The 24,392-nt window shown below is 55.0% G+C and overlaps 12 protein-coding genes across 12 annotated transcripts; 3 read left to right on the top strand and 9 right to left on the bottom strand.

Annotated features, from left to right (window-relative positions):
• Nucleotides 1–24: 24 nt before the first annotated feature.
• Nucleotides 25–676, bottom strand: DL89DRAFT_242950 (carbohydrate kinase; the record flags this gene model as incomplete). The annotated part of the gene is made up of 2 exons (XM_040885023.1): nt 25–304; nt 351–676. The coding sequence occupies 2 exons, from the start codon at nt 674–676 to the stop codon at nt 25–27; spliced, it is 606 nt and encodes a 201-aa protein (XP_040747360.1).
• A 425-nt stretch (nt 677–1,101) lies between these two features.
• Nucleotides 1,102–1,488, top strand: DL89DRAFT_289770 (like-Sm ribonucleoprotein; the record flags this gene model as incomplete). The annotated part of the gene is made up of 2 exons (XM_040889998.1): nt 1,102–1,140; nt 1,264–1,488. The coding sequence occupies 2 exons, from the start codon at nt 1,102–1,104 to the stop codon at nt 1,486–1,488; spliced, it is 264 nt and encodes an 87-aa protein (XP_040747359.1).
• Nucleotides 1,489–1,523: 35 nt separating this feature from the next.
• On the bottom strand, nt 1,524–1,856 carry DL89DRAFT_254031 (uncharacterized protein; the record flags this gene model as incomplete). Its single annotated transcript, XM_040885240.1, has 1 exon — nt 1,524–1,856. One exon carries the CDS (start codon nt 1,854–1,856, stop codon nt 1,524–1,526), a length of 333 nt encoding a protein of 110 aa, XP_040747358.1.
• A 567-nt stretch (nt 1,857–2,423) lies between these two features.
• DL89DRAFT_264101 (uncharacterized protein) lies at nt 2,424–3,186 on the bottom strand. The gene is made up of 4 exons (XM_040886101.1): nt 2,697–3,186; nt 2,552–2,645; nt 2,501–2,519; nt 2,424–2,478 (listed from the first exon to the last, which is right to left on the bottom strand). Exons 1-4 carry the CDS (start codon nt 3,169–3,171, stop codon nt 2,443–2,445), a joined length of 624 nt encoding a protein of 207 aa, XP_040747357.1. The 5' UTR covers nt 3,172–3,186; the 3' UTR covers nt 2,424–2,442.
• A 364-nt stretch (nt 3,187–3,550) lies between these two features.
• DL89DRAFT_280618 (MFS general substrate transporter) lies at nt 3,551–5,416 on the bottom strand (the record flags this gene model as incomplete). Its single annotated transcript, XM_040889600.1, is given in 4 exon segments — nt 3,551–3,629; nt 3,717–4,333; nt 4,368–4,862; nt 4,882–5,416. 4 exon segments carry the CDS (start codon nt 5,281–5,283, stop codon nt 3,551–3,553), a joined length of 1,593 nt encoding a protein of 530 aa, XP_040747356.1. The 5' UTR covers nt 5,284–5,416.
• Nucleotides 5,417–8,720: 3,304 nt separating this feature from the next.
• Nucleotides 8,721–10,135, bottom strand: DL89DRAFT_10409 (MFS general substrate transporter). Its single transcript, XM_040883027.1, has one exon. The coding sequence runs from the start codon at nt 9,778–9,780 to the stop codon at nt 8,809–8,811; it is 972 nt and encodes a 323-aa protein (XP_040747355.1). The 5' UTR covers nt 9,781–10,135; the 3' UTR covers nt 8,721–8,808.
• An 821-nt stretch (nt 10,136–10,956) lies between these two features.
• DL89DRAFT_10411 (uncharacterized protein) lies at nt 10,957–12,110 on the bottom strand. The gene has a single exon (XM_040883029.1). The coding sequence runs from the start codon at nt 11,915–11,917 to the stop codon at nt 11,093–11,095; it is 825 nt and encodes a 274-aa protein (XP_040747354.1). The 5' UTR covers nt 11,918–12,110; the 3' UTR covers nt 10,957–11,092.
• Nucleotides 12,111–12,599: 489 nt separating this feature from the next.
• DL89DRAFT_204800 (DnaJ-domain-containing protein) lies at nt 12,600–12,845 on the bottom strand (the record flags this gene model as incomplete). Its single annotated transcript, XM_040884056.1, has 1 exon — nt 12,600–12,845. A coding segment is annotated over one exon (246 nt), but the record flags the coding sequence as incomplete, so codon positions are not given.
• Nucleotides 12,846–13,518: 673 nt separating this feature from the next.
• Nucleotides 13,519–15,771, bottom strand: DL89DRAFT_10383 (SMAD/FHA domain-containing protein). The gene is made up of 3 exons (XM_040883021.1): nt 15,248–15,771; nt 14,716–14,801; nt 13,519–13,935 (listed from the first exon to the last, which is right to left on the bottom strand). Exons 1-3 carry the CDS (start codon nt 15,668–15,670, stop codon nt 13,791–13,793), a joined length of 654 nt encoding a protein of 217 aa, XP_040747352.1. The 5' UTR covers nt 15,671–15,771; the 3' UTR covers nt 13,519–13,790.
• Nucleotides 15,772–16,591: 820 nt separating this feature from the next.
• DL89DRAFT_254025 (uncharacterized protein) lies at nt 16,592–18,366 on the top strand (the record flags this gene model as incomplete). Its single annotated transcript, XM_040885239.1, has 5 exons — nt 16,592–16,797; nt 16,826–16,836; nt 16,963–17,229; nt 17,341–17,489; nt 17,521–18,366. The coding sequence occupies 5 exons, from the start codon at nt 16,592–16,594 to the stop codon at nt 18,364–18,366; spliced, it is 1,479 nt and encodes a 492-aa protein (XP_040747351.1).
• Nucleotides 18,367–19,241: 875 nt separating this feature from the next.
• DL89DRAFT_319750 (uncharacterized protein) lies at nt 19,242–22,778 on the bottom strand (the record flags this gene model as incomplete). The annotated part of the gene is made up of 6 exons (XM_040891151.1): nt 21,392–22,778; nt 20,876–21,336; nt 20,735–20,826; nt 20,577–20,688; nt 19,758–19,865; nt 19,242–19,726 (listed from the first exon to the last, which is right to left on the bottom strand). The coding sequence occupies exons 1-6, from the start codon at nt 22,711–22,713 to the stop codon at nt 19,242–19,244; spliced, it is 2,580 nt and encodes an 859-aa protein (XP_040747350.1). The 5' UTR covers nt 22,714–22,778.
• A 98-nt stretch (nt 22,779–22,876) lies between these two features.
• Nucleotides 22,877–23,488, top strand: DL89DRAFT_254022 (uncharacterized protein; the record flags this gene model as incomplete). Its single annotated transcript, XM_040885238.1, has 1 exon — nt 22,877–23,488. One exon carries the CDS (start codon nt 22,877–22,879, stop codon nt 23,486–23,488), a length of 612 nt encoding a protein of 203 aa, XP_040747349.1.
• Between the last annotated feature and the right edge of the window lie 904 nt (nt 23,489–24,392).

The following is a 24,392-nucleotide window of genomic DNA, read 5'->3' as shown; positions in this document are numbered from 1 at the left end:
TTTTCTTCAAAAATGACTTTTCTATTAAAGCGAGTTCTTGGTGACAAAGTTGCGCACGCTCATGTACGCCGCATGGGCCACCTCGCGCTCCGACACGTTTCCATACAGAACAATCGACGCCTCCCTGGTCGGATCCGGCACCTCGAGCGTCTCGAGCTGCGAATCCAGCAGCCTCGGATCGAAGAAGTGCTCGGTGCGCTCCTTCAGCCGCCTCTCCAGCTCCTGCTTGGGCACATCGATATGCACAAACACCGTGTCGTGCGTCACCCGGTCCTCGTCGCTGCGCGACAAAAACTCCCTGTAGCTGCGGCGCAAAGGACGAGCACGCGCACACCACGTACATGCGCGACACCTGGTCGCTGCCGCTACGGTCGTTGACGATCCGCCGCACCCGCCTCAGCGACTTGTCATGGCCCGACAGCAGACCCTCGGCCTCCTTCTCGATCCGCGCCCGGACCGCGCTCAGCCACGGCCACCGGTCGCTGTCCACCAGCGGCTCGCCCCGGGCCATTTTGCTAATGTTGGCCTGCGGGTGCAGCGAATCCGCATCAATGAACGGCACGTCGCCGAGCTCTGCCGCCAAATCCCGCCCGATCGTGCTCTTGCCACAGCCGCTGACGCCCATGACAACTACTGCACGCACTGGGTACACGCTATGAGACTCTGGGACAAGCATCGCGCTAACTAGAAATCAGGAGTGTTGGAAGAGAAAAGTCCTTTGGAATAGTGAACCACTCTTTAGCCTTTTTGTTTAAGAAAGGCGTAGGCCATGGGAGGTCTGGCCACCCTTGCTTTTATACCCTGCCTGGAGCGCACAGAGCGCATTCACACCCTGCCCGCCACTGGGCTGTGACCTTTGATTTCATTGGTGGCGCATCACGGAATGGTGTGAGAGCAATCTCTTTCTTTCTGGTCTGCCTGTGAATCCCACTGACCATCCCATCCCTTCTGGTGACGCTTGCTGGCATTCTCCGAGCCCGCCTTTCCCACCGCTCCAAGACCCGGGTACAATGCATGCGCTCGGTCCACCTTCCCCCCCCACGTCACCGTCGAGCACACAGCAATTCCGCATTCGCAGCTGCCGTCAAAATGAATCCAAACATGAAACCGCTCTTCTGTGTCACGTTTGGTGCCCATAACGTACATGCAGTGCTGCACCTGGCTTATTTTGAAATCGCGATGATTCTTCCCCCTCCCGCAAAAAATAGAACGGGCCACTACTCTCCTCGCACTACACTACTCTTCACACCACCCATGGTCAAGGCTATTGCTCCCGAGCTCAAAAAATACATGGACAAGCGCCTGCTTCTGCAGCTCAACGCCAAACGCTCGGTCACAGGCGTCCTGCGCGGCTACGATGCCTTCATGAATGTCCACCTGGACGATGCCTTCGAGGAGATCTCCGAGGAGACACGCGAGCCCCTTGGCAAGGTCGTCATCCGCGGCAACAGCATCGTATCAATGGAGGCTCTGGAACCGCTTTACTAAAATGGCTTTCCAAATTAATACCATCGAATAAATGCTTAGAGAGAGGCGCTGGTCGACACGTCATTGAAGAACTTGACCAGCAGCTTGATTGCGTCATTGGCGCGCTTCGCCTGCGTTTCGTTCGACCAGTCGCCGCGGGCACCGCAGAACCCGTGGAACATGTCGTCGAATCTGACCAGCTCGCACTGCGCCCCAAACGCCAGCGCCTTGGCCTGCGCAATGCCCTTGGAAAAGTCTGGCTCGTCCTTGCTCGGCAGCGCCAGCACCGGCGCCTTGATCTGCGCGAAATCCTCATCCGTCACCATCGCCGGGTGCACGATCGCCCCGCCGGCCACCCCCGCCAGCTCCTGGAGCCCATTCATCACCATCTTGCCGCCCCAGCAGAACCCCAGAAGGCTGATCTTGCTCGCCCCGCCCTGCTCCAGGTACTTCAGCGCCAGCTCGTACGACGGCCGCACTGCGGGCCAGCTGCCGCGCGTCTGCACAAACTCCGTAAACACTCCTTCCTTGCCCAGGTCGGCCTCCGTCAGATACTTGCCGTCAAGGATGTCGGGAAGAATCACCCGGAACCCGGCCGTGCCAAGGATGTCGCACAGCTGGAGGACGTTGGCGTGGTAGCCAAAGATGTCGTAGTTGACCTAGGACACCGCGCGGAGACGTCGAGGGCCCGGTGACATAGGCCGAAATGCTGCCGAGCTGGATCCTTTTCGCCAGTGATGGTGTACGAGGCCTTGACAGGCGGAGTGTTGCAGCACGCGCTTGGGAAAGACATGGCTTATATTGCGAGAAGAAAAATGCGTTAAAAAGACTTGGAAGATAAGAGAGAAGGAGGAGGGGAACGTGCCAGGAGCGAGATTGCTTAGAAATGCAGGTCTCGTCGGACTGGGGCCAGGCGCTTTCTCATGGATTTTTGAATCGGAATCTAAATTTCTCCAGGCGCTTTTCTTTTTTCAGTCATTGCCCAGCCACCTGCGCTAGGAATGAGACTGTCTCCCTTAATCGCCTGGTTGACTCTGTCTGCCTGCGCTGGCCTGCGCCCAGTCGCCGCGCGCTGCCTGCAAACCCATGGTGCATGTCCTCGTACCGATCACGTACGCTCATCTCAAACCGTTGCTTGACTTGGGCGAATTCCTCCAGAAAAGTCCTTCTCGTCCTTGCTCTCGATCAGCAGAATAGGTGCCCTTGCATTCTCAAAGTCCTCAGGCGACCTAGCGCACTCGGGTGGACCAGGCAGCCAGCACTGATGCCCAGGTTCTCGCCGATAGCGCCCATGACGAGCTTGGCGCCCCAGCAAAACCCAATTGCGCCGATCTGCTTGATCCCCTCGTCTGCGAGCACCTTGCGGGTTTTCACGAATACATCGCGGTTAACCGCCCAGCCGGCCCGGGTCATCAAAAAGTCGGCAAACACGTCCTTGTTGCCAAGATCAGACACTGTTAACGGCCTGTCGTGCAGAAAGTCTGGCATTGCTATGCGGAACCCGGCCTGGCCCAGCAGATCAGCATACTGGTACACATTTGGGTGGAACCCGAATATGTCGTAGCAGAAGATTATGCCAAACCTTGATCTGGTGGATCCAGCAAGATAGATTTTAGTGCCGCCGATCTGTATAGCCGTGCCGGTTGGCGTATAATCGGCAGTCACCGGCGGTGTGTTGCAGCAGGCGTTAACAAACGACGACATGGCTGAAAAACCCCCCTCTAGAAAGAAAAATAAAGATGCTACCAACCAGTTTTTGAGCTGCTTCTAGGAATTTGCTACTTTTAAGGCGTTCTCTGAAGCTCGGTGACTCTGTCGAAAGAGCACAGGACAATACAGGAGAGAGAATGTTTAGACTGTTTTTGCGCTCCCCAGAATTTTGAAACACCGACAACAATCTAGTCTGAGGCGTATGACAAAAGCTGAAAGAAGTCATTGACTGTTTTTTTTGCTTCTGCCTCGATCAGCCACACGAGCCACACAAGCCACACAGCCCACTAGCCATTTCTCCAAAAAGAATACACAATGGTCAATGTAATGAAGTATTTTACACAGCTGATAATTTACAGGCACGCTTCGGTTTTCACGCATCAATCGTCTTCTTGAGTCGTTGTCTTGCAGCTCCTTGTGCTGGATGCCAAGCGTCAGCAGCAAGAACACGCCTGTGAATGCAGTCAGCGCAATGAACCCGACCTTCAGCGAGTCCCAGTACGCAAACTGGATCGCAGCCTTGACGCTCTCAGGCATACCCGAGCTGCTGATCGTCGACTGGTCCTTGAGCACCTCCAGAATCTCGTGCATGTGTGCCGGGAACCGCGCCACCACCTCGCCGATCTCGGTGCGCAGCTTGTTCTGGATAATGTTGCTCATGACCGCCACCGACAGAATCTGGCCCAGCGAGCGGAAGAACAGGTTGACTGTTGTCGTTGCCTGCCAGGTCCTTGCCAGTGACTGCCGACTGCGCAGCAAGCGTCAGCGTCTGGATGCAGCTGCCGAACCCAAGTCCTCCAGCGACAAGCAGACCGATGATCTTGCCCAGGCTGGCATCGGTGCCGAGCAGGATCAGGAGGCCGTTGCCTAGCGTCAGCATCGCCGCGCCGAACCAGATGATCTCGCGGAACCTGCCCAGACGGCTGACCAGGACCCCGCCCACCACCGACGAAATCACCATGGCGATGGAGAACGGCAGCAGATACAGCCCCGAGGTCACGTATGACGCGTGCTTGACGACCAGCGCCCACATCGGAATGAATGTGATGGGGCCGTTGACGCCAAAGCCAAAGAAAATGTGCGCCAGCGAGCACAGAATCACGTTGCGCCGGTTGAACAGGTGCATGGGCATGATGGGCTCCACCGCAAACCTGTACTCGTAGAACACAAAGGCGGCCAGAATGACAAACCCGACCACAAAGCACGACACCACCGGCAGCCGATGACCACGCGTAGTCGCGGCCGCCCCAGGTCAGCGCCAGCAGCACCAGGGTGAGCCCGGCCAGCGACAGGAGCGAGCCGATAAAGTCGACCTTCTTCAGCTTCTCGAGCATCGACCCCTTGGGCCGCGGAATCCGCAGCAGCATGACAATGAGGGCGGCAGAGATGACGCAGAACGGGATGTTGATCCAGAACACCACCGGCCACTTGCTCTTCTCGACAATGAGGCCGCCAATCATCGGCGCAATGGCCGAGCCCAGCCCCCAGGTGCCCGAGAAAATGCCCACGTACTTGCCGCGCTGGCGCTCGTTCATGATGTCGGCAATGACTATCAGCGCCATGCTCATGAGCCCGGCGCCGCCCAGGCCCTTGATTGCCCGACTGGCAATCAGCATGTTGAGCGAGTTGGACACCGCGCACAGGATCGAGCCGATGAGGAAAACCACAATCGCCATGACGATGGTCTCGACGCGTCCCGATCACGTCAGAGATCTTGCCGTAGATGGGCTGGATGGCCGTTGTGGTGATCAGGTAGCTGGTAATAATCCACTCGGCGCGATCCACCGACCCAAACTTGTCGCCGATGGGGATGTATGTGGTGGCCACGATGGTCATGTCGATAGCCGACAGGAACACAAGGATATCCAGGCTGATGATGGCCATCGCCAGCCTGTACCCGGAGAGCAGCTGGGTGCGGGTCTCCTTGGTATCGGCATATTCGCTGTCATGGGGTTCATACTTATCGTTTAAAGTTTCAGTAGAGTTGAACATCGATTCGCTAACCTGCCCATTGGCCAATTTGGATGGCTGGCTTTCCAGGGTCTGGAGCGACAATGAGTTTTGTGTATAGGTGACGAACTGATCTGATTTTGTCGGGTGCGCCATAGCGATGATATGTTTGAGGCAGTCTGTTAGCAATATAGCTGATGAGTTGAGATGTCAGAAATGATGGGCCGGAACTGCTGGTTTAAATAGGCCGGCTACGTAACGTATGGATATCTTGGTTATACAGGGTGCGAGAAAGAAGGCAGTGCTAAAAATGGACGCGAGTATCTCTCTAGGGATTCTGCAGAGAACACATGGCTGCTGCTAATACGCCTGCGCATCAATCTGCAGATTTTGCGTGTATTTTTAGAATCATGGATAAAACTTGCTTGAAGGTAGGAAGTAGTGCTAGCAGCTCCTGCGTGATACTGTCTACATGCTTACAGGATCCAGCATCTGGTCTATTTTTAAAGAGAAAACCAGTATTTTCCTGATTGCTCCTGAAACATAGGGATGAGGCTGTCTGTTCGCTAATCCATGTAGCCTCCAATTCTCACATAGGGCTGACCAATGCTGCTATCGGAGATTGCACAGCACGATCGAGAGACAACCTTGTTTGCTCAATTGAAATCGGCACGCTGTCGATAGGTATTAATAGATTGCCCGAAGCACACAAAAAGCTGCTGAAAAAGGCCCGTCGGCCGTGAATTACACTGGCCTGTTTATAGTGGATTCAGAAAATAGGTCTACGGAAATTCAGACTCCCAGGACATCGCATACGAAATCAGCAGTATGCAGCTAAATCAAGATAGCCAAAATCAACAGATGTTTTCGCAATTTCTGGCCCGGTGTCGGTAGTTTATCAACTACTGAAGAGGTAGTGTGTAGAGTCTGAGTCTGTTGGTGCTTGGGAGCCGGGTCTGAGCACCATACACCTATGTTATGACCATGACCTGTAATCAGGTTCGTGTGTATTGGCTAACCATGCTCAGGCTAGTTGTGCTACAATTACAAATGTGCTGAATATCATTTGCCTTTAAAGACATCATATATACATTCAAAACATAGGATAGCATGCTCAAGAAGTCGAGGCGTAGTCCATCGTCGCATAGCCATTTACATTCACAAAATGAAATAATTGAAGAATGTGTGCTATTTACTGTCGATAGCTGAATTGCACGTTTGCTTAAGCTTGACGTGCTTCAAACCAAGAGAAAATAGGAGCGATACTGATGACAACGCGGTTACGGCTATAAATCCACCGCGGATCGAATCTGAATATGCTTGCTGGATCTCGATGTTCAGTTGGTTGGGAATATCGACGCTGTTGATTACAGACGGATCCTTTGTAATGTGAGTGATTTCTGCTATATAGTCCGGAAAATGCCACATCACAGGCGCCATGCTTGATATGAGCGAGTTTTGAATAATGCTGCTAGTGACAGAAACCGTCAGTATCCCGCTCAGCGAATTGAAAAACGAGATCATGGCAGATACCGCCGCAATATCTTGTCCTGCCACAGATGCCTGGGCAATAAGAGTTACGTTCTGCGAACAAAGGCCGAATCCAATGCCAGTGATTATAACAAAGCCAATGGTTTTGGCCCCAAAACCTTGGTGTCTGGATATAAGCCAAAGAATAAAAAGGTCATAAAAACCCAGGCAGCTTGGAATATCTGGGAGAGGGAAGAAAAGAAGACGTTCCTGATCTTGTACATGCGTATCAGCACAATAGGTAGCGGTGCAACCTTCCACTCATAGAGGATAAACACCACGATGACTACGAGCCCAGAGACAAAGCTGCAAATGACGGCAGTTGATGACCACTTGTACTCGCGTCCTCCCCACGGACAGCGCCAAAAGAACGAGCACGATTCCAACAATTGACAACAGCGAGCCCCCAAAGTCGATGCGCCTTGACCTTTTCTTTCCACGTACCATCCGGGCGAGGTAACTTCAAGTATGATGTTAACAACTGCGGCAACAACCACACAGATGGGAATGTTGATCCAGAATATAACTTGCCACTTGGAGTATTCAACGATAAGGCCGCCGATGACTGGTCCGATCGCGGATCCAACACCGTATGAGACAGTGAGTATACTAAAATACCTACTTCTGTTCTGCTCGCTGGAAATATCGCTAACAACAATCCGTGACATATTCATGAGCCCAGCCCCACCTATGCCTTGAACCACACGACCCGCGATGAGCATATTGAGCGAGGCGGATACAGCCGCTGATTACCGACCCAAGCATGAAGATGGTAATAGCTATGGTAATAGTCCTCGATGCGGCCAATGATGTCGCTAACCTTGCCATAGATAGGCTGAAATGCAGCCAGTGCAATGAAATAGCTGGTGATGATCCACTCGGCACGGCTGGCTCCATTTGAAGTGACTTTCCAATCGGAATGTATGCTGTCCCAACGATTGTTATGTCAAGAGATGCGATCGTGCAGAATATAGACAAGCTCAGTAGTGCTAGAGCAAGCTTTCTGCCAGCCAACACATTTGTGTTCCCGCTGTCTCTCACCGTAGGTATGGAGTTTCCAAGCTCAGCTATGTGGCCACTAGATGAATCGTCCGGATGCCTCTATTACCTGGATAAGTGGAGTAGCACTAGGTATTGAAATACACTGCCGTTTGGTTTCTATAGAGGCAGTCTCTTCAGATAGTGAAAAAGATTGGCTATGCGTCGTTTGTTGGTACATCCTGGTATTGTGTAAACTACCCTGCGAAAGACAATCAAAATAACAGATTTTAGGGATCTAAAAGATACTTGCAAAGGCAAATAGAGAATTCTATTACTATCCACAGAAGTTGTGTTTGTGAACTATAGCTACCGCCGTGTGCTGTAGGAGTAGTATGTTGTGCTCTTCGGACCTTCTTTGTCTAGCAAAAATGGAATAGTGGCGTCGCCAACTACAATGCTGGTACGCTTAGCCACTAATAAACAGGCAGCCTTCGTCGAATGTCATGCTGGCTGCTTAATACTTCGACATAAACTGGTCACAATACTTGTGCGATGTGAAGTATGATTTTAGCAAGCTACTCACACCATTACATCTACTCATTGTTACGATTCAACATGAATCTATTTGGGAAACAACTAACAACTGGCCATCTCCTCTCATGTATAGCTTGTGCAAGACTTGTTTCAAACCAAGAGAAAGCAGGAACGATAGCGGAAGTCCAGTGCCGGTTATGACAATGAAGCCATAGCGTGTTGCAGCTGAATATGCTTGCTGGATCTCGATGTTGAGTTGGTTGGGAATGGCTGACACTGTTGATTGCAGACGGGTCCTTCATAATATGTGCAACTGTAGACGCATATTCCGGGAAACTGAGAAACCAGAGATCCCATGTTACCATGGAGCCTATTCTGAACAACATTGCTGATGATAGACACAGTCAATATCCCGCCTAACGAGATGAAGAACGAATTCATAGCAGACACTGCGGCCATATCTCTGTCTTGCACAGATACCTGGGCGATAATCGAAGTGCTTCTGGAAGCATAGGCCAAATCCAATGCCAGCAATTGTAACAAAACCGATGATTTTGTCCAACATTTGAATCAGGTGTGAGTAAAATAAGAAGTCCGTTGCCAAGAGTAAGGAGCGCAGTGCCTGCCCAGATAAACTCACGACAGCGTCCCTGTTCGGGAGTTTAGAACCCCACTACCCACTGTCGCAAAAATCGTCGTTATTGCAAATGGAAGCAGATATAGACCCGACGTTATGCTGGAGGCATGTCTGGATAGTAGAGCCCACTGTGGAATGAAGGTGACCGGACCGTAAAACCCAGCAGCTTGGAATATCTGGGAGATGGAGGAAACGGAGACGTTCCAGATCCCTGAACATATGTATCGGCACAATAGGTAGCGGTGCAACCTTCCACTCATAGAGGATAAACACCACGATGACCACGAGCCCAAGAGACAAAGCTGCAAATGACGGCAGTTGATGACCACTTGTACTCGCGTCCTCCCCACGGACAGCGCCAAAAGAACGAGCACGATTCCCGGACGATTGACAACAGCGAGCCCCCAAAGTCGATGCGCCTTGACCTTTTCTTTCCACGTACCATCCGGGCGAGGTAACTTCAGTATGATGTTAACAACTGCGGCAACAACCACACAGATGGGAATGTTGATCCAGAATATAACTTGCCACTTGGAGTATTCAACGATAAGGCCGCCGATGACTGGCCCAAGTGCTATCCCAACTCCGTAAGCACATGTTATTGCGCTGAAGTACTTTCCACGATCCTGCTTACTGGAAATATCACCAAGGACAATTCGGGACATATTCATGAATCCAGCCCCACCTATGCCTTGAACCACACGACCCGCGATGAGCATATTGAGCGAGGTGGATACACCGCTGATTACCGACCCAAGCATGAAAATGGTAATAGCTATGGTAATAGCCTCGACGCGGCCAATGATGTCGCTGACCTTGCCATAGATAGGCTGAAACGCAGCCACTGCAATAAGGTAGCTATTAATGATCCACTCGGCACGGTCGGCTCCGTTAAAGTGACTTCCAATCGGAATGTATGCTGTCCCAACGATTGTCGTATCGATGGAAGTTATGAACGTAAGGAACGACATGCAAAGTAGTGACAAGGCAAGCTGGATACCAGACAAATACTTTTGTTCGGTGAGACGCTGGCTATTGCCCTTATCGCTTGCCAAGTTGGAGACTGACTAGAGGCACATCTGGTATGTCTATCTCGGGAGAGGCGGACAGGTTGCTTGATGCTTCAAAAGGGCGGGTGTCCGCTTTCGGTATTAGCGAGCATCTCCTGTATCAATGGTATCTGACTGTACAGAGACGATCAGTATATCGTTGGGCGAAGTAGGTAGCTCCGACTTGGGAAAACACCTGGAGTGAAATGTAGATAGAATAAGTGTATGGAATGCAAGAGTAGCAAAAGTGTGTAGAGATAGTTGGAGAGACAGAAGAGGTTGTGGACAACAAAACAAGATCGCTTTTTACCCTTGCTGATGCTGGAGAGCCACGCCACTAGAAGAAAGGGCAATGGGAACGGGGCGCAGAGAAATATTGTTGATGGTTCAGTGGTAGCAGGTAATGGAGTGGATTCAAAATACATCTAGACAGCTACTAGGGTTACTTCGCTCGCGATGCAAGCTCGGCTGCTAGTTAGCATGGATCGGACAAATGTGATTTGTGGTCAAGTGCAGGGATTAATGCTGCTGCTGGTAGTGGCGACCTCCAGAGGGCATAGGTCCCGAGCTAGTCACGGGCCGTCTATGTCCATTCGAGTTGCCTGCTGGGGTCTGCTGGTACGCCTGGAACGATGATGTCGAGGGTCTTGGCGGTGGCGGGATTTCATACTGCTGCGAATAGTATCCACCAGACGAGTTTGTTTGCATTGGCTGCGCCCAGTCATTGTCACGCCCGGCATTGCTGTAATCTGCCGTCGGCAGAGGCACATCATGCGCACCATACATCGGAGTCTCGTAGTAGTCGCTCTGGGCGAATGACCGGGACCGGGACCGACTTGCTGGCATCTTTGGCGGCTGGTAGTGGCGCTGCTGGCCCTGCTGCTGGCTGGTGTAGTCAGGAATCGGCGCGCGCGAGTACATCCGGCTCCTGCGGGGTCCGGTGCTGCCTGTGTCATCGATGACTTGACTGTCGACAGCGCATCGATAGTGCACGCTGGTCGACCGCATGCGATCGCGCGACCGCGGCTGCTTGTTTCCAGGCGTCGCGTACCCAGCACGTGATGGCGGTGGAATCGGATATTCTGACATGACTGATGATGCGGTGCGGCCATATGCGCCATAGTCACTCATGGCTCCTGAGTGCTGCCTGCTGTCAGTGTAGCCGGCGCGTAGTTCCGCCGCTGACATCAGCGGCTGCGTGGACACAGGTGGCGGGCGGTGCACGGGCGCGTACTCACGGGACTGCTGGGCGGTAGCGGGGCGGGAGGGCGGCGTCTTGCTGTTCTTCTTGGGGCGTCCCTTTCAGCGCGTTCGTGCTTTTCTTTATCGCCGACTCGATGAACCCGGGCTTTGCTGGCTCTTGCTGCTGCGGGCGCTCCACAAACTCCCAGCTCTCGGGAGACGGATCCTCGCGCTTTTTCGCTGGCCGAAGCTTGCTGCGGGCTGCAGCCAGAATACTCTCGCCGTCGGCTTTGGTCTGAGTGACGGCTGCTGAGCGCTGATGGTGCGTAGCGTGATCGCCCGCCAGAGCTCGGAGGCGTGCTGGGTGCGGTTGAGCGACTGAACTCACGGCTGCACTGACGTGTCGAGGAGATGGCCGCGGGTTTCCAGAAGCATCCACAACTGGTGATGATCGCATGTAGGTGGAAGGCGGCGACGAGGTCGGCGGCCGCGTGCTCTTGGCAGCCGCAGATTCCATAAACACCTTCTCTTGCCGCTTCGGCGGCGGCTGTGTCTGGGGTGGAGACGACACCTTGTGCGTGCGGCTACTGGAAGGCCTGCTTGAGACCGGTGGAGTCCTGGGCTTGGACGGTGCATAGTAGGCTGGGGAGCTGTGGTCCGTGGGGGCTGCACGCCTGGGGGGCGACACTGGTCTGGGTGTGGCAGCGGGCTTTGGAGTGGTAGCAGCGGGCCTGGGGGCAGCGGGTTTTAGCACTTCCTCGGCATTGTCAGTGTCGCTGCTGATGTCAATAATCTCGACTGACACAACGCTTTCGTCATCGCGTCCGACATCGTAGCTAGGCGATGCCCGGTCACTTTGATCTGGCCGAGCTCCCATGGCTCATCTGGTCCTCAGTGGGCGTAAACCTGCGCTGCTGTGTGTTCTCTGCCCGCTGCTGCCGAACCACCTCCGTGCTGCTCTTCCACAGTCCTGGGCGGCCTGCCACTGCTCTGCGGCACGCCATTAACCGTCACTTCTCTGTAACCATCGGGCGAGATCTTTGTCACGGTGATGTTTCCTTGGCCGTCGTCTTCCTCAGTAGTCTGGATTTTCACGCCATTAACGATCTGAATCGACGTCCTCGATGATGGGCCGGCAGCGCCACGCATTCCGCCAGCGCCGCCCACAGACGACGAGACAAAGCTGAACGATCCCGAGGTAGGCATTGCGCCGCCGCCGCCGCCACCACCAAACGGCGAGTTGAACATCATCGAGCCGCCCATCATGCTGGGCCCGCCGAACATCGACGGGAACCCACCGCCATGGTTGACCTGCTGGACCGATGCGCCCGCATACGGCCTACGCTCGCGCTCAGTGGGCTCGACCTGGGTTCCTGAGTCCGCCAGGACCGCCAGCCCGCGTGAAAAACGGGTCGTCGAATGGATCCCGCGCAAACATGGAGCTCATGTTGAACATGAAATCGAAACGGGTCACGCCCGCCAAAGAACTCGCGGAAAATCTCGTCCGCCGTGCGGAACCGGAAGCCTTCGTAGTCAGCCTGCGGCTGCTGCTGGTGGTACGCGCTACTGGACGACGCAGGTTGGAACCCGCGCTTCAGCCCATCGGTCCCGTATTGGTCGTACCGCTGCCGGCTTTCCGGGTCGCTTAACACCTCGTATGCCTCGGCCAGTAATTTAAATTTGCGCTCAGCTTCTTCGCGGCAATTGGGGTTCTTGTCAGGGTGCCATTTCAGAGACTGCTTGCGGTACGCCTTGCGCACTTCGTCCTGTGTTGCACTGGCGTCTATGCCAAGCTGCTCGTAGTACTTTAGGTCAACAGCCATGCGGGTATATATGTAGAGTGTGCTTAATTAGAGTAGTGGGGAAGAGTGTGCGAAAAGAGACGAAGGAGGAAAGGAAGGCGAGAATGAATATTTAGACTTTTTGGGTCCCAACGTCGCCACAGCGGAGACACAACAACAACAACAGCAGCAGCAGCAGCAGGTAACGTGAAGCGCACATCAGTGCTGGTGCTAGCAAGTGCGAAGCTGGACCATGGTTCGTTTTTCTGGTGCGTTCGACAAACGTGCATTAATCCGACATATAGTACCGTATAGCCAATTATCTGCTCAGGCACCTGCAGGATTAAGCGCAGTGCGATCTGCACGCATCTGCTATCGATCGCCTTTCGCCGAGTCAAGCGACGGATGGCGGGTGCCAACATGTGTGCTGAGCAATGGTCAACGCACACACACACACACGCATCACCCATGCATGCATAAATTGGCAAGCAAGCAAGCGAACGAGCGAGTGAGCAACCATCGCGCAGCCGATGGTGACATGCACAGGCTGTATTTCGAACCAAAACAATAACGGACATTGGAGCACATGGCCGTGCCTGGTTGCCAGCAGGATGTGCGGGCGGACTTTGCCAGATGCCGCGTGCAAAAAGACGGACACTGGCTTTCTCTTCCCTATCCCCATGGACACCGCCGATTCCCAAAAAAGGCAAGCCTGGTCAGTCCACTTTTGATTCACCCAACCAGAATCCGGACCACCCTTTTTTTCCTAGAGCACATGGGCTGAGACATCAGGGGAAGATTCGCTTGGAAATGCATTGGGGAGATGCTCAAGAAAGCTACACCTGGATCTGCTAGGCTCGACCAAGGGGATATCGTGGATTCACCGCACACACGCCTGAAGCCTTTTTCCCGTCACATGGAGGCAGCAAGAAGCCGGCGCGGCCTGGGTGGTGAGTCAGCTAGGACAGCCTACTCGCTCAGCAGCACGTATTCGCGGGTGCTGAACGCAAACCTGATCACGTCCTTGGTGCGCAGCTCGACGTATCGCTGGGCGGGGATCCGGTCGCCATTCAAAACCGTCCCGTTGGTTGACGCCAAATCGATAACGTATGGCCTAATTTGAAGCAAGGATGAAACGGGCGCGGTTCCAATGGAGAGAAAACATTGGGACGATCGCCTTCCCTATGGGTTAGTAAAAGCAGCCTTCCTTGCCCGGGTTCTTCTTTTGGCGCATCTTCGTGGAAAGAGGGGACCGAGCGAGAAACGTTCAGGTATAGGCATCTCTCCGCAGGCAGCTGCCCCCACACACGTTTTTCAATCCCACCCCCAAATGGGCAGCCGGGCTGGCATCAACAAACACCAATCCGTTTGCGCTAAAGAACGCCTGCCAATCGCATGTGCTCGGACCGCGCGGGTACATGCACGGCAGCAAATGCCGTGGCTGCGTTTGAGGACATGGGATGGCTGCTCCATCTCCAGGCACACATGTGCTGAGGGGAAGGCGGGTGGGACTGGTGTGGCATTGGGCATGCGCCAGCGCACCTCTCCCCCAAAGCAAGTCCACCATGCCAATGAAGCAGCGTTTCAGATGGCGGACAGCCTATTTTTGGGGAGGGCCGGCCTGGGTCAGACCATCAGCAAAGAAAAGCAGCGGCAAAGAGGAATAATGCACAGCATCGGTTCGATGCACGGGGGTGGGGAGGACAGGGACATGGCGGCGGCGACAGGCTCACGAGAGAAGGCAGGAGAGAAGGCAGGAGAGAAGGCGAGGATCCTACCCGTGAGAACAAGTTGGGCTGACAGCCCGTCTTGCTCATCGCTGCGCCATGCAAGAGCAGGAGAGGCGATGATCCGCCTGCACGGCATGCCGCTGCCAGGCAACATAAACACGTACCTGATAGCGCGTGAGCTGGTCTGGCGAAACTGTAGCACTGCATGCTGGCCCGAACACGATGGATGGTCGGTCGGAATATCCGCCACCTACGCTGGCTTGTGCAGTTAGCAAGACTCCAGATTGCTGGCTAGAAACTGTGCAATTCCTCGGGCTGGCCCGATTTAGGCCACGTCCGATACGGAGCGTGGGGAAAGCTATAGCGCTATCCTCTTGGAGCAACTGCCAGGTTCGGCGAGCTCGCCGAGTGGCCAGTGAGCGTGGGACAATTTCGGAAGTTAGTGGGGGGATGGTGGACGGGGCACGCTGGGGAGGAGGAGGGCATAGGACTGGAGCTAGCTAGCTGGACGGCGATCCAAGTGCGTCAAAACGGGCAGGAGCGCTCAGAATATAGAAGGCAACGTCCCTTCCCAGCACAAATTTCCGCCGTCGGCCTGTGTGTATGGGGGTCTCCCAGCTGCTCACTCAACATACGGCCTAAACAAGCAGCTGGTAGCTGCTGATGCTAATGTCAGTCTGAATGTGTCGCGCTTACCTTGCGGTCTCGGCCAAACAGATATGCACTGGCCGTGTCGACATGGTGCAGCTCGACCTCCTTCTCGTCCTTGAACACATACAGACGCCAGCGGTCCTTGGGCTTCCTGGCCTCCGCCGGCTCGGCGTACTTGAGCACCACGCCGTTCACCGTGTTGGTTTCTGCCGCCAGCTTGCCTGAGAGCCCGAAATCCGGCTTAATCTCTGGCGCCTTGTCCGAGCCAGGGGGCGGCGACTTGCCTTTTTCGTTGTCTGGCCTGCGTGGACCCCTGCCAGGCCGTGCTGCATCCTCACGCTTGCGAGTGGGCGAGCTGTGATCGCTCACGTAACGCCGCCGTCTGGTACCATCCCCGGTTGCCGCTGGGCTGCGCGATCGCCGCCGTCTGTCCTGGCGCCGTGCCTTTTCGCGGTCTCTGGGCGACATGATAACGATAAAAGGAATATTCTCCAAGGCTACATACGAAAGGGCAGGCACGGCGCTGGCTGGTCGGTGTCTGATTTACCCAATCACTTGCTGGCGGGCACTAGTGTGGGATGGGGGAGGGGGTGGTGCGTCCCAGCGACATGCCTTTTTGGCAGCGCACTACCCGATGACTCCCACCTAGTGTCCTAAAGAAGACCTGCCGCCAGTGCTCATATCATATCTGCCTCTCCCATCCAAAGAAAGGACCATTCTGCAGCGCCAGAGGCGCCACTGCAGCCATAGCGGTGCCCATATTGCTAGCGCCCTTTTGCTAGCGCCCATGACGAGGCGAGTGCTGCAGCTCACTGGCCAGAACTGAGTCCAATTTATCCCGTCCTGTGAGAAGAGATTGCACAATTGCACCCGATTTCACGCAAAAATAAAACCCCCTCCTAGCACGTGCTTCTTTGGGGCACAGGAGAGAGAGGGGGTGGGCACTGGCGACCCCGGGGGTGGTCCGATGCCGAGGTCTATGAAAAATAATGAGCACACGCATTTTGGCCAAGTGTGGAGAGAGTATCCCCCAAAAAAATATTTTTTTCCTTTTTTCTGCACCTGCCTTCTGAGCGCATGTCTGTAGGGCAGGGCCAAGCGAGGAAAATGGAAAGGAGCGGGATTGTGTTATAAAAGGTTGCGCTGCTCCCTCCGGCAGGCGAGGGGCCGCAGGCGTGTATATAACCTTTTTCCTCTCTTTGAACGGGACCACCCTCTCTACTCCCCTTCTTTGCTGTGCTCTCTATATCCCCAATCCCCTCTTCTGCTCATATTCTCCTGAAAGAAGCGGCATTTAATATTCAGGCCAACAGCACTTGTTCAGCGGTCCAGCTTTTATACACATATTCCCACACTAGAGCATACATACCCCCCAGCCGTGTATCAGCCATGGGTGGCAGCAGTGCAGTTTCCAACGAGCCCACACAGGCCGCCGCAGCGCGGACGGGCAGCAGCTCGGATCTTGATTCCGAGGTGCAGTCGAACAAGCCGCTGTTTCTGAACTTTACAGCAGAGCTGGCGCCGTTCAGCGCGTCCAAGAAGCAGAAGAAGAAGAGCAATGTGTACAAAGTGAGCGGAGTCAACATTCTGAACAGGTAAGCCTGCAATTTAGCTATCCCGGAGCTTACAGAATGGTGAGCTGTGGTCAGAACGTATCCCAGATATTGGAGATCAGAAAACAAAACATGCGCGCGTGGATGACTTTAATATGAGCTAAACCGCAATTTTTCGCATGCACGTGCGCACACCTGCCCATGTAGAAACAGCGTCGACAGCAAGACAGCGCTGGAGCGGCTACAGAGACGGCGCGAGAACCACAACTTTGTTCGAGAGACGGCGGCGCGACAACATCAACCACACGATCACCACGCTGTCGACACTCATTCCGTACTGCACCGAGGAAGGCGTGAAGCTGAACAAGGGCAGCATTCTTCACATGGCCGTCGAGTACATCCAGGACCTGCAGGACATCAACGCAGCACTGGTCGAAGAGAACATCCGGTTAGGCGGCACCTGGCGACGTGAAGGTGCCGTCGCGCCACCCGTCCAGCCTCGACGGCAACAAGCAGGAGACGGCAAACCTGCGCCAGGCTCGACCTGAGGGCATGTCACTCTCGAGTGCCGCGCCGTCGCCGCAGGTTGGGCCCGTGCGCAACGGCGGTGGCTCGCAAAAGACGCCCTCGGCGCCTGGCAGCCGGGCCACATCGTCGGGACTGGCCGAGCCCGATCAATGGGTCCAACGACCGGCCCCTGGCCGCCACCCTTGCCGAGACCGCCAGCCGGAACAGTAAGTCTGCAGTAGCCCTGCCGTCGCTGAGTGCGACGGCTCCGGCGCACCACATGTCGGGCGCGATCTCGCCGCCAATCACTACAGCGGCACCGTCCGCGGTACAGTCGACCAACACATCGCCGGCGGCCCAGGCAACGGCAGTGACAGGTGCCAACCGCACAATCCCGCCTGTCACGCAGCTGCCGCCGCCCTCGCACAATGTGCAGAACAGCAGCATGCTGCCGAGCCTGGCGCCGCCAATGACGCCCCGGCATGCCGCTGGTGCGTCAGCCTCGATGACATTGCCTACAGTGCCCGAAATGACGTCGATTGCGCCGTCGATTGCACCGCTGCCTCGGTTCTCGTTTCCCTGCAGGAGCAGGCAAGTTCCAGGGCAAGCCGCCTGCGCAGTCGATGCCCAACTCGCCCAGCTTCCAGCCGCACAAGAGCCGCATGGAGCGACATGCATGCCAACGGATTCACCAACCACCCGTTCTTCAACAACATGAGCCCAGTAGGCCACAGGAAGGATGATATGCCGTCGTACCGGCACCACAGCGGCAGCACGCACCCGCAGCCGTACATGCAGCAGCAGCAGCAGCAGCAACAGCAGAACGCGGCCGGAATGCCCGTGCGCAAGAGCGGACTTACCCCGCCCCAGCAATACAGGCAGCACCCGTACAGCACCCCGGCCCACGTTCCCGTTGCTCAGTCCCTGCAAAACACCCCGCTAATGCGTCCGTACCGCGAGGGATTTCCCAACGAGGGATTCGAGCTGCCGCCAATTAACTTTAGCGCAGCGGCCCCACACCACCACAACCACCACCGAGCAGCAGCAGTCCCGCAGCAGCACCAGCACCAGCAGCAGTCGCCGCCCGCTGCCGGCTCTCGGTGATCACCACAATAAATGATATTGCTCCCAATATCGGCCCAGTGCGCTCGTTGTCTGCCTCCCTTGCCAATCAGATGAAGCGCCCCTCTTGTGCTCGCCTGGTGTTTATCTTTTTCGCTCTTTCTTGTTTCATAGCTCCCTCCTCTCTTTGTCTAAAATTCGCATCTGTTCCCAAACACAGCGCACGCAAGGCATGTGCCCCCCCCCTCAAATGCGTTTGTTTGTGTTTTCCACACTGCGACGCCAACGCCCACGTGCCTGGGGCGATAATTGGCTACTAAGCACCGACACTAAAACGTCCATGTGTCCTCTGGGCGACAATTGCGATGCGGCCAAGAACAGCAGTGTGAAAATCGTGCAGTTCACAGTAACGCTCATTTCCGTCTTGCCCATGCCCATTCTGGGGAGCGAAGGAAAAAAGACGCCTCTCCGCCGGTGGCTACTTCATCCCGCACGACGGAGATTGGTGGGCTGGCTTGCCACCTTTCGAAATCGGGATTAGTCGACAATGACACAGGGGGTGGATAAACACGTTGCGACTCGCGAACAACCGTGCTCTTGCGCACAAGCCTCCCCCAACACCATATCACCATCCTTGCTGCCCCCTACTCCCACTCTCTTCTGCCTGCTGCTGGTGCCGGTGACTGGTAGCTGGTGCCTCTAGACAAGCATGCACAATGAGGGCGCATGTCGAATGCTGCTGCTCCTGAATCCGAGAACAAAAGGCGCACGCCTCCACCGAGCCAAAAGACATCATATGCGAAAGTACCAGGGTGAAACTTGGTCACATTACTATGTGCGGGCGATCTTCAATTTAGAAAAAGTCAAGGAAAATGTCGTAATATGCCTAGCCAACCCACCCCCCTGAATTTCCGTTTTTATTTCCGCAACCTGTTGCAACGGGCACGGGGCCCGACGATTACGTGCCTATTTGTCGCTTCAGCTGCCTGTATGCTGTTGACGAGATTGACGTGGTAGGACCCAAGCCCGCTTGACTTGTACACGCCCAGCTCCCGCTCGACCGCATCCTGCGCCGCCCCGACCCACTCGCCCTTGTGCGCCTTCATGTACAAGTCGAACATGAGCTGAATCGACTTTTGGCGCTTGGCGTATCCAATTCTGTCGCCCACAATTGCCTTGAGCTGCGGTGCCACCGCCTGCGTCTCCGTCTTTGGATCGTAGCCCGGATGGCGGCGATCGTAGTTGAGAGTCAACAGGCGCCACTTGTCGCCGTCGTCCTGGATCGCTGCCGTCTCCTTCTCGAGTGCGGGTGCAATGACCGGGCTGCTTACGGATATTGCGTGCTTTGGCAGCTGGGATGCTTGCTTCGGTCGTTCGGACATCGCAGGTGTCGGTTTAGCCACTGCAGCCTTTGTTGTGGTGAGTCTAGAAACTGTTCGCCGCTGCCGCGGGAGCTGCCTTGCGCGGCGATGGCTGCTGGATGGGCGGCGAAGACAATGTGATTTCCTCGGTGCTGAATGCCTCGACACCGGAATCTACACCTACATAATGGCAAATATTTGAGAAAATAGCACATCCCTCCATGCGGTTCAGCACACATCCAAAACGGCAATCTGTCCGTTGTGTCCAAAACAAGACCTGCAGTCCTCGCCTACCTGACTCTGGCACAGCAGTCAGCCTGCCATGTGCCTCCGCTGGATGGGCGTAGAAGCAGAGCGCTCCGCGACTACATTTTTCCCGGAATGGACAGTCGACCTGAGCGAGCAGCTTTAATGTGGGAAACATATCAGTGTGTGACAAAAGTTTTACATCTTGTGATGTTTTCGAGAAATATATTCCGCCAACTGTTCAAAGCTTTGCCATGATTTCCAAACATGGATGATTATGAGCGCCACTGCCCGCTTCCTGTTAATGACAGTGTCACATCTCAGACACCCAATTAAATATGAAACGCCCATTGAATGCAACTCGGAAAGCCGCAGCAGCAGAGCTGCAGTGAATGACTCCTGCTTTATTTGTTGTGAGCAACAATTTTCCCCAGGGATTATTGACAGCGCTCCTGCTCACACGGCATACACGCGACTATACCCAATAACATCGCGGCGGCAGCATGGACAATGCTCAAATGACCGTGCTGCAAGCGACATGCGGCACTCATTGCATAGGCACAGGCACCGGCACGGGCGCAGCATCACACACCGGGTGTTGGTCCAGCAAATGACACACAGCATGTTTCCTCTGCCTGTCCTCACCGTCTTCCTCTTCATTTTGGCGCCGTGCCCTGGTTATTTGCATCAGCGAAGTCAGTTCTGGAGACGAGAACGGGAGACCAGGCATCTGCAGCACAGAATCCGCCGACACAGACTGGCTGTCCAAGTCTGCGCCCGTACCTGCTTCGAGTCATCATCACCGGAGCTGGCCCATTAGTGCTGGAAAGCGAGCCTGCTAGCGAGTGTGCCATGAGTACAAGCAGCGACGACATCTGGTCGTGGCGCGATGTCTCTGACGCACTTGTGATTATGTCACTGACAAGACCGGCTGTTTCGGCAACCTAGCTCCTCAGAATCTACAGGCTCGTCATCCCAGTTGGTTTCGTCGTCGTCGTCATCGCATCGCCATCGCCATCGCCATCGTCTGCACTTGCGTAGGCTGCTGTCAACATAGTCGAAATCAAAATCGCTCTCGGCATCGTCTCCAGCAACCACGTCATCCTCGCCAATCTCCCAGCTACGCAGCCCGCTGTTAACGGTGGTCATTTGCTTGGCTTGCAGAGCCACACCATCAGGTGAGCGGCTATTGTTGGTGCTCCCTGCCATTTGGTAACGCGAGCCCTTTCTCCACCCAAGACCAACCTCCAGTATCGCAGTGCACAGAGACCATAGAGCCAGCGACAATTTGCGCAGCGAATCAACCCGTGTATCCTTCAAAAACACAGCCATGTCCATCGGCCCTTCTGGCACCTCAAAGCTAACCCCAGGCTCATTCTCGATAAACACAGCGAACCCATTGCGCCTTCCCACACGCTGCGCCGATACAGCTTGATCAACTGGACTCGGACATTCTCGACCGAGCCGCAGACACCTGCCTGGAAACATACTCGTCCAGGGCAGTGCCTTTGGGCAGCCGGATCGCACCGCATGATCGCGAGTATCCGCTAGCACGGATCTGGTTGCTGTACTGCCTCAGACATGTACCGGCAAGATCCAGGATCTCAACACCAAAATCACGGCGCAGATCAGGACACAGTGGCAGGTACGTGTCCTCAATCAGGGCCCGCCCATCAGCCATTTCGGCCTCGTCATCCAGCTCAGGAGCCACAAATGCACCGTGCTGGTCATAAGTGGCCTCAGTAACTTGGTGGCTACCCTGCACTGCGCCTTGTCTGAGGAATCCGAATCTGTCGACAGCGCGCGCCATCGATCGAATTACAACAGTGGCCACAACAATGAGCACCGCACCACACAATAGAAGCATTGTCAGGACCTGGACGAACGGGTACAGCTTGAGAGCGCTCGGGTGCCGCATGCTGAACACAAAGTGGTCCATTACCAGCAGGTCGATGGCGCCAGTTGGCAGCAGCCGCCACTGCCATCCGCTAGACAGCGAGATCAGCAACTGGCAGATCACGGTCTTCTCCAGCACATTGAGCAGTGCCAGCTCCTGGATGCGCACCGAGCCACCGTAAAAATAATACAGCGAGGTGCGCTCCAGCAAGTTGCCAATGTTCTCGTAAGGCGCGCACGGGCTGCCCTCGAGCCGCGAGACAAAGATTTCCATACAGTCGAATATGCAGATTGTCACAAACACCAGCCACATGGCGCCGTCCATCGTGATAGTGTCTGCCTGTGCCTTGCCAAAGTACTGCTGGCAGAGCTGTGCGGCAGCAGAGATTGGCCCGGCCATCCACTCAGGAGCCCCATGCGTACGGGTGCGCGCCACTGCTATGCACATTGCCGCTGAGGCGCGCAGAAGCAGTATTTGGCACGGCAGATATAGCGCTACCCGCACTAGTGGCCGAAGTGGCCGCACTCGCTGTCGCCGTACCAGTATCTGGATACGACTGATAATGAATCCGACCACCAGAGCTACCAGAAAGTACCGCGATGCAAACAGCCCAAATAGCTGCATGTTCTCTGCTGGCGGCGGAAATCCACCGCCGACTGGTGCTGCTGGTGCTGTCTTTCTGGCGCTGTCCTGTCGGTGGTCGCCGGTCGGGATCGGACGAGGGGGGATACCACTTGGCGCGCCATCAAGGCTCCAGCTATCAGGTACGCCAACTACAAGCTCGACCAGTTTTGTGAAGCGCCCGCCGAGCCGGAGCTGCTGCAGCTGCTGCCAAACATCGGGTGTGGGCGAGGCATGTATAACCGCTTTTTGCTGAGCTGACATTGCAAAGGAGAGTCTGTGGGTAATATACAAATGGCTTTTCAGAATTATTATAAATTTGCTTGTGGAAGTAAAGGGGAAGGAGAACGAAGGCAAACAGCAGGCAGATGCCCAAATAGTATTCTGCCGAAATTGTGCACTACCCGTCCCGTGACAGAAGAATGCAATGGCTGCTGCAGGCGTGTGCCGGCGGCTCGCCCAACCCACCCACCACTATTACAAACAATTGTGCTCTTTGGTGCCATACACAAGCCGCCGGACCCACTGCGCCGACCTGGAGAACAGCCGGCCAGCCTTTGACGAGGGGTTGATTCTGGGTACAGCGCACAGATGCGAGCTGCCGCATACAGTTGATCCATCGTCGTTGCTAAACGCTGTCTGCCTGTGCCTGGCTATTTTTGACCGGCCAAACATCGCAAGGTTCCGATTACCGGGCCACTTCAACCTCGAATTACCCAGCGACAGCGACGAGCACGATCCGGCCGATCCCAGCCAGGGCCCAAGGAATGATGACGCAGCCGAAAGAGAGCACGTGCTAGTAGACGGAGATGAATCCGGAAACACAGCGCGCATCGTAGTCGATGGGTCGTGCATCGGGTCACCAACCCAAAGTTCCTCGGACTCTCGCACATATTGCCCGGCCAGAATCAGCGCCAGCTCATACGCCTGTGATTCTAGTACTTTTTGTGGATGCAGCAGTGCCACGCTGAATGTCGAGCCCGATCCAGCGGTGTCGATGATATATGCATCATTTTCTGAGAAGTATGCTGCTGCATGACCATGTTCCTCGGACGTGTTTGAGCTCTGCCTGCTGCCGGCCCTTGCACGAAATCTAAAAAACCGCATGCTACAGCAGTACTCTTTTTAGGAATGGATGGAAATGAGTATTAGGATTGACCTAGCGCTGAGTCTGGGCGGCACTGATCCTACTGGCAAACAGTACCGCATGGCTGCTTGTGCGCCTGTTCTTGTTTCCAACACTATTTTATGACCATTGTCAACACACAAGCGCTAGCGGCTTTGAACCCAAGAGAAATTGTCTAACCACTCCTCGCACCCTTTTCCACCTCCGATGCTGCTACAATCACATACTGGCTTTTCCACAACCTCTGGAGGCCGGTTTCCAGTACTGCTCCTGACAAGCTCTCTGTTGGAGTAGCATACCCAGAGAGACAGCTGTGTGTCACCCCCCCATGAGAAGAAGCAGTCTCCAAGCCAGCTTTCCACTGGAGCGGCTAAAGCATGATCTCCGACATGCATTTCCTTCCAGTCCCTCCCTCCCCAATCATGCAGCATGCTGTTGTCCCGTCTATCGACCAGTCTAGCTCAACCAAATTCGAGGACTCGGTCCACCTGCTTTGCTTGCCTGGCAATGTTGGCTCCCTGGTATCCTAGCGGAAGCCAGACCCCCTGAAGATCCAGTGCCCTGCCACTAGAGGAAGCACTGAAGGCATCCGCTCATTGGTAAGTATGAGCTCCACCTGCGCCGAGCCACAGCCTATTACCACACTACGCATCCCTGTCCGGCCTGACAATTGATTTGCCCTATGATAATTATAGGTGGTGCCTATTAAGCTGGCTGCAGCCGATGTATGAAGTGCATCTTCAACATGTCTTGCCTGCCCCTCGGCAATTGGCCAGACACCGAGCAGCCTATGCCCTCGTACTATCCCCCAAAAACA

Source organism: Linderina pennispora (genome assembly GCF_002104995.1).
Source record: "Linderina pennispora strain ATCC 12442 chromosome Unknown DL89scaffold_1, whole genome shotgun sequence".
Lineage (NCBI taxonomy): Eukaryota > Fungi > Kickxellomycota > Kickxellomycetes > Kickxellales > Kickxellaceae > Linderina > Linderina pennispora.
Note: the sequence above shows the minus strand (reverse complement) of the source record. Positions and strands in the feature narration are given on the sequence as shown.

What these genes read in the sequence shown, in the direction of transcription:
- DL89DRAFT_264101 (XM_040886101.1), bottom strand. Translation starts at nt 3,171, where the DNA reads ATGTCGTCGTTTGTTAACGCCTGCTGCAACACACCGCCGGTGACTGCC. An exon ending in GGTCCACCCGAGTGCGCTAG is followed by an intron (nt 2,646 to 2,696) that starts GTCGCCTGAGGA and finishes GCTGATCGAGAG; the next exon opens with CAAGGACGAGAAGGACTTTT.
- DL89DRAFT_10409 (XM_040883027.1), bottom strand. Translation starts at nt 9,780, where the DNA reads ATGTCGTTCCTTACGTTCATAACTTCCATCGATACGACAATCGTTGGG.
- DL89DRAFT_10411 (XM_040883029.1), bottom strand. Translation starts at nt 11,917, where the DNA reads ATGGGAGCTCGGCCAGATCAAAGTGACCGGGCATCGCCTAGCTACGAT.
- DL89DRAFT_10383 (XM_040883021.1), bottom strand. Translation starts at nt 15,670, where the DNA reads ATGTCGCCCAGAGACCGCGAAAAGGCACGGCGCCAGGACAGACGGCGG. An exon ending in TGTTTGGCCGAGACCGCAAG is followed by an intron (nt 14,802 to 15,247) that starts GTAAGCGCGACA and finishes AAGCCAGCGTAG; the next exon opens with GTGGCGGATATTCCGACCGA. An exon ending in ACCAGCTCACGCGCTATCAG is followed by an intron (nt 13,936 to 14,715) that starts GTACGTGTTTAT and finishes GCTTCAAATTAG; the next exon opens with GCCATACGTTATCGATTTGG.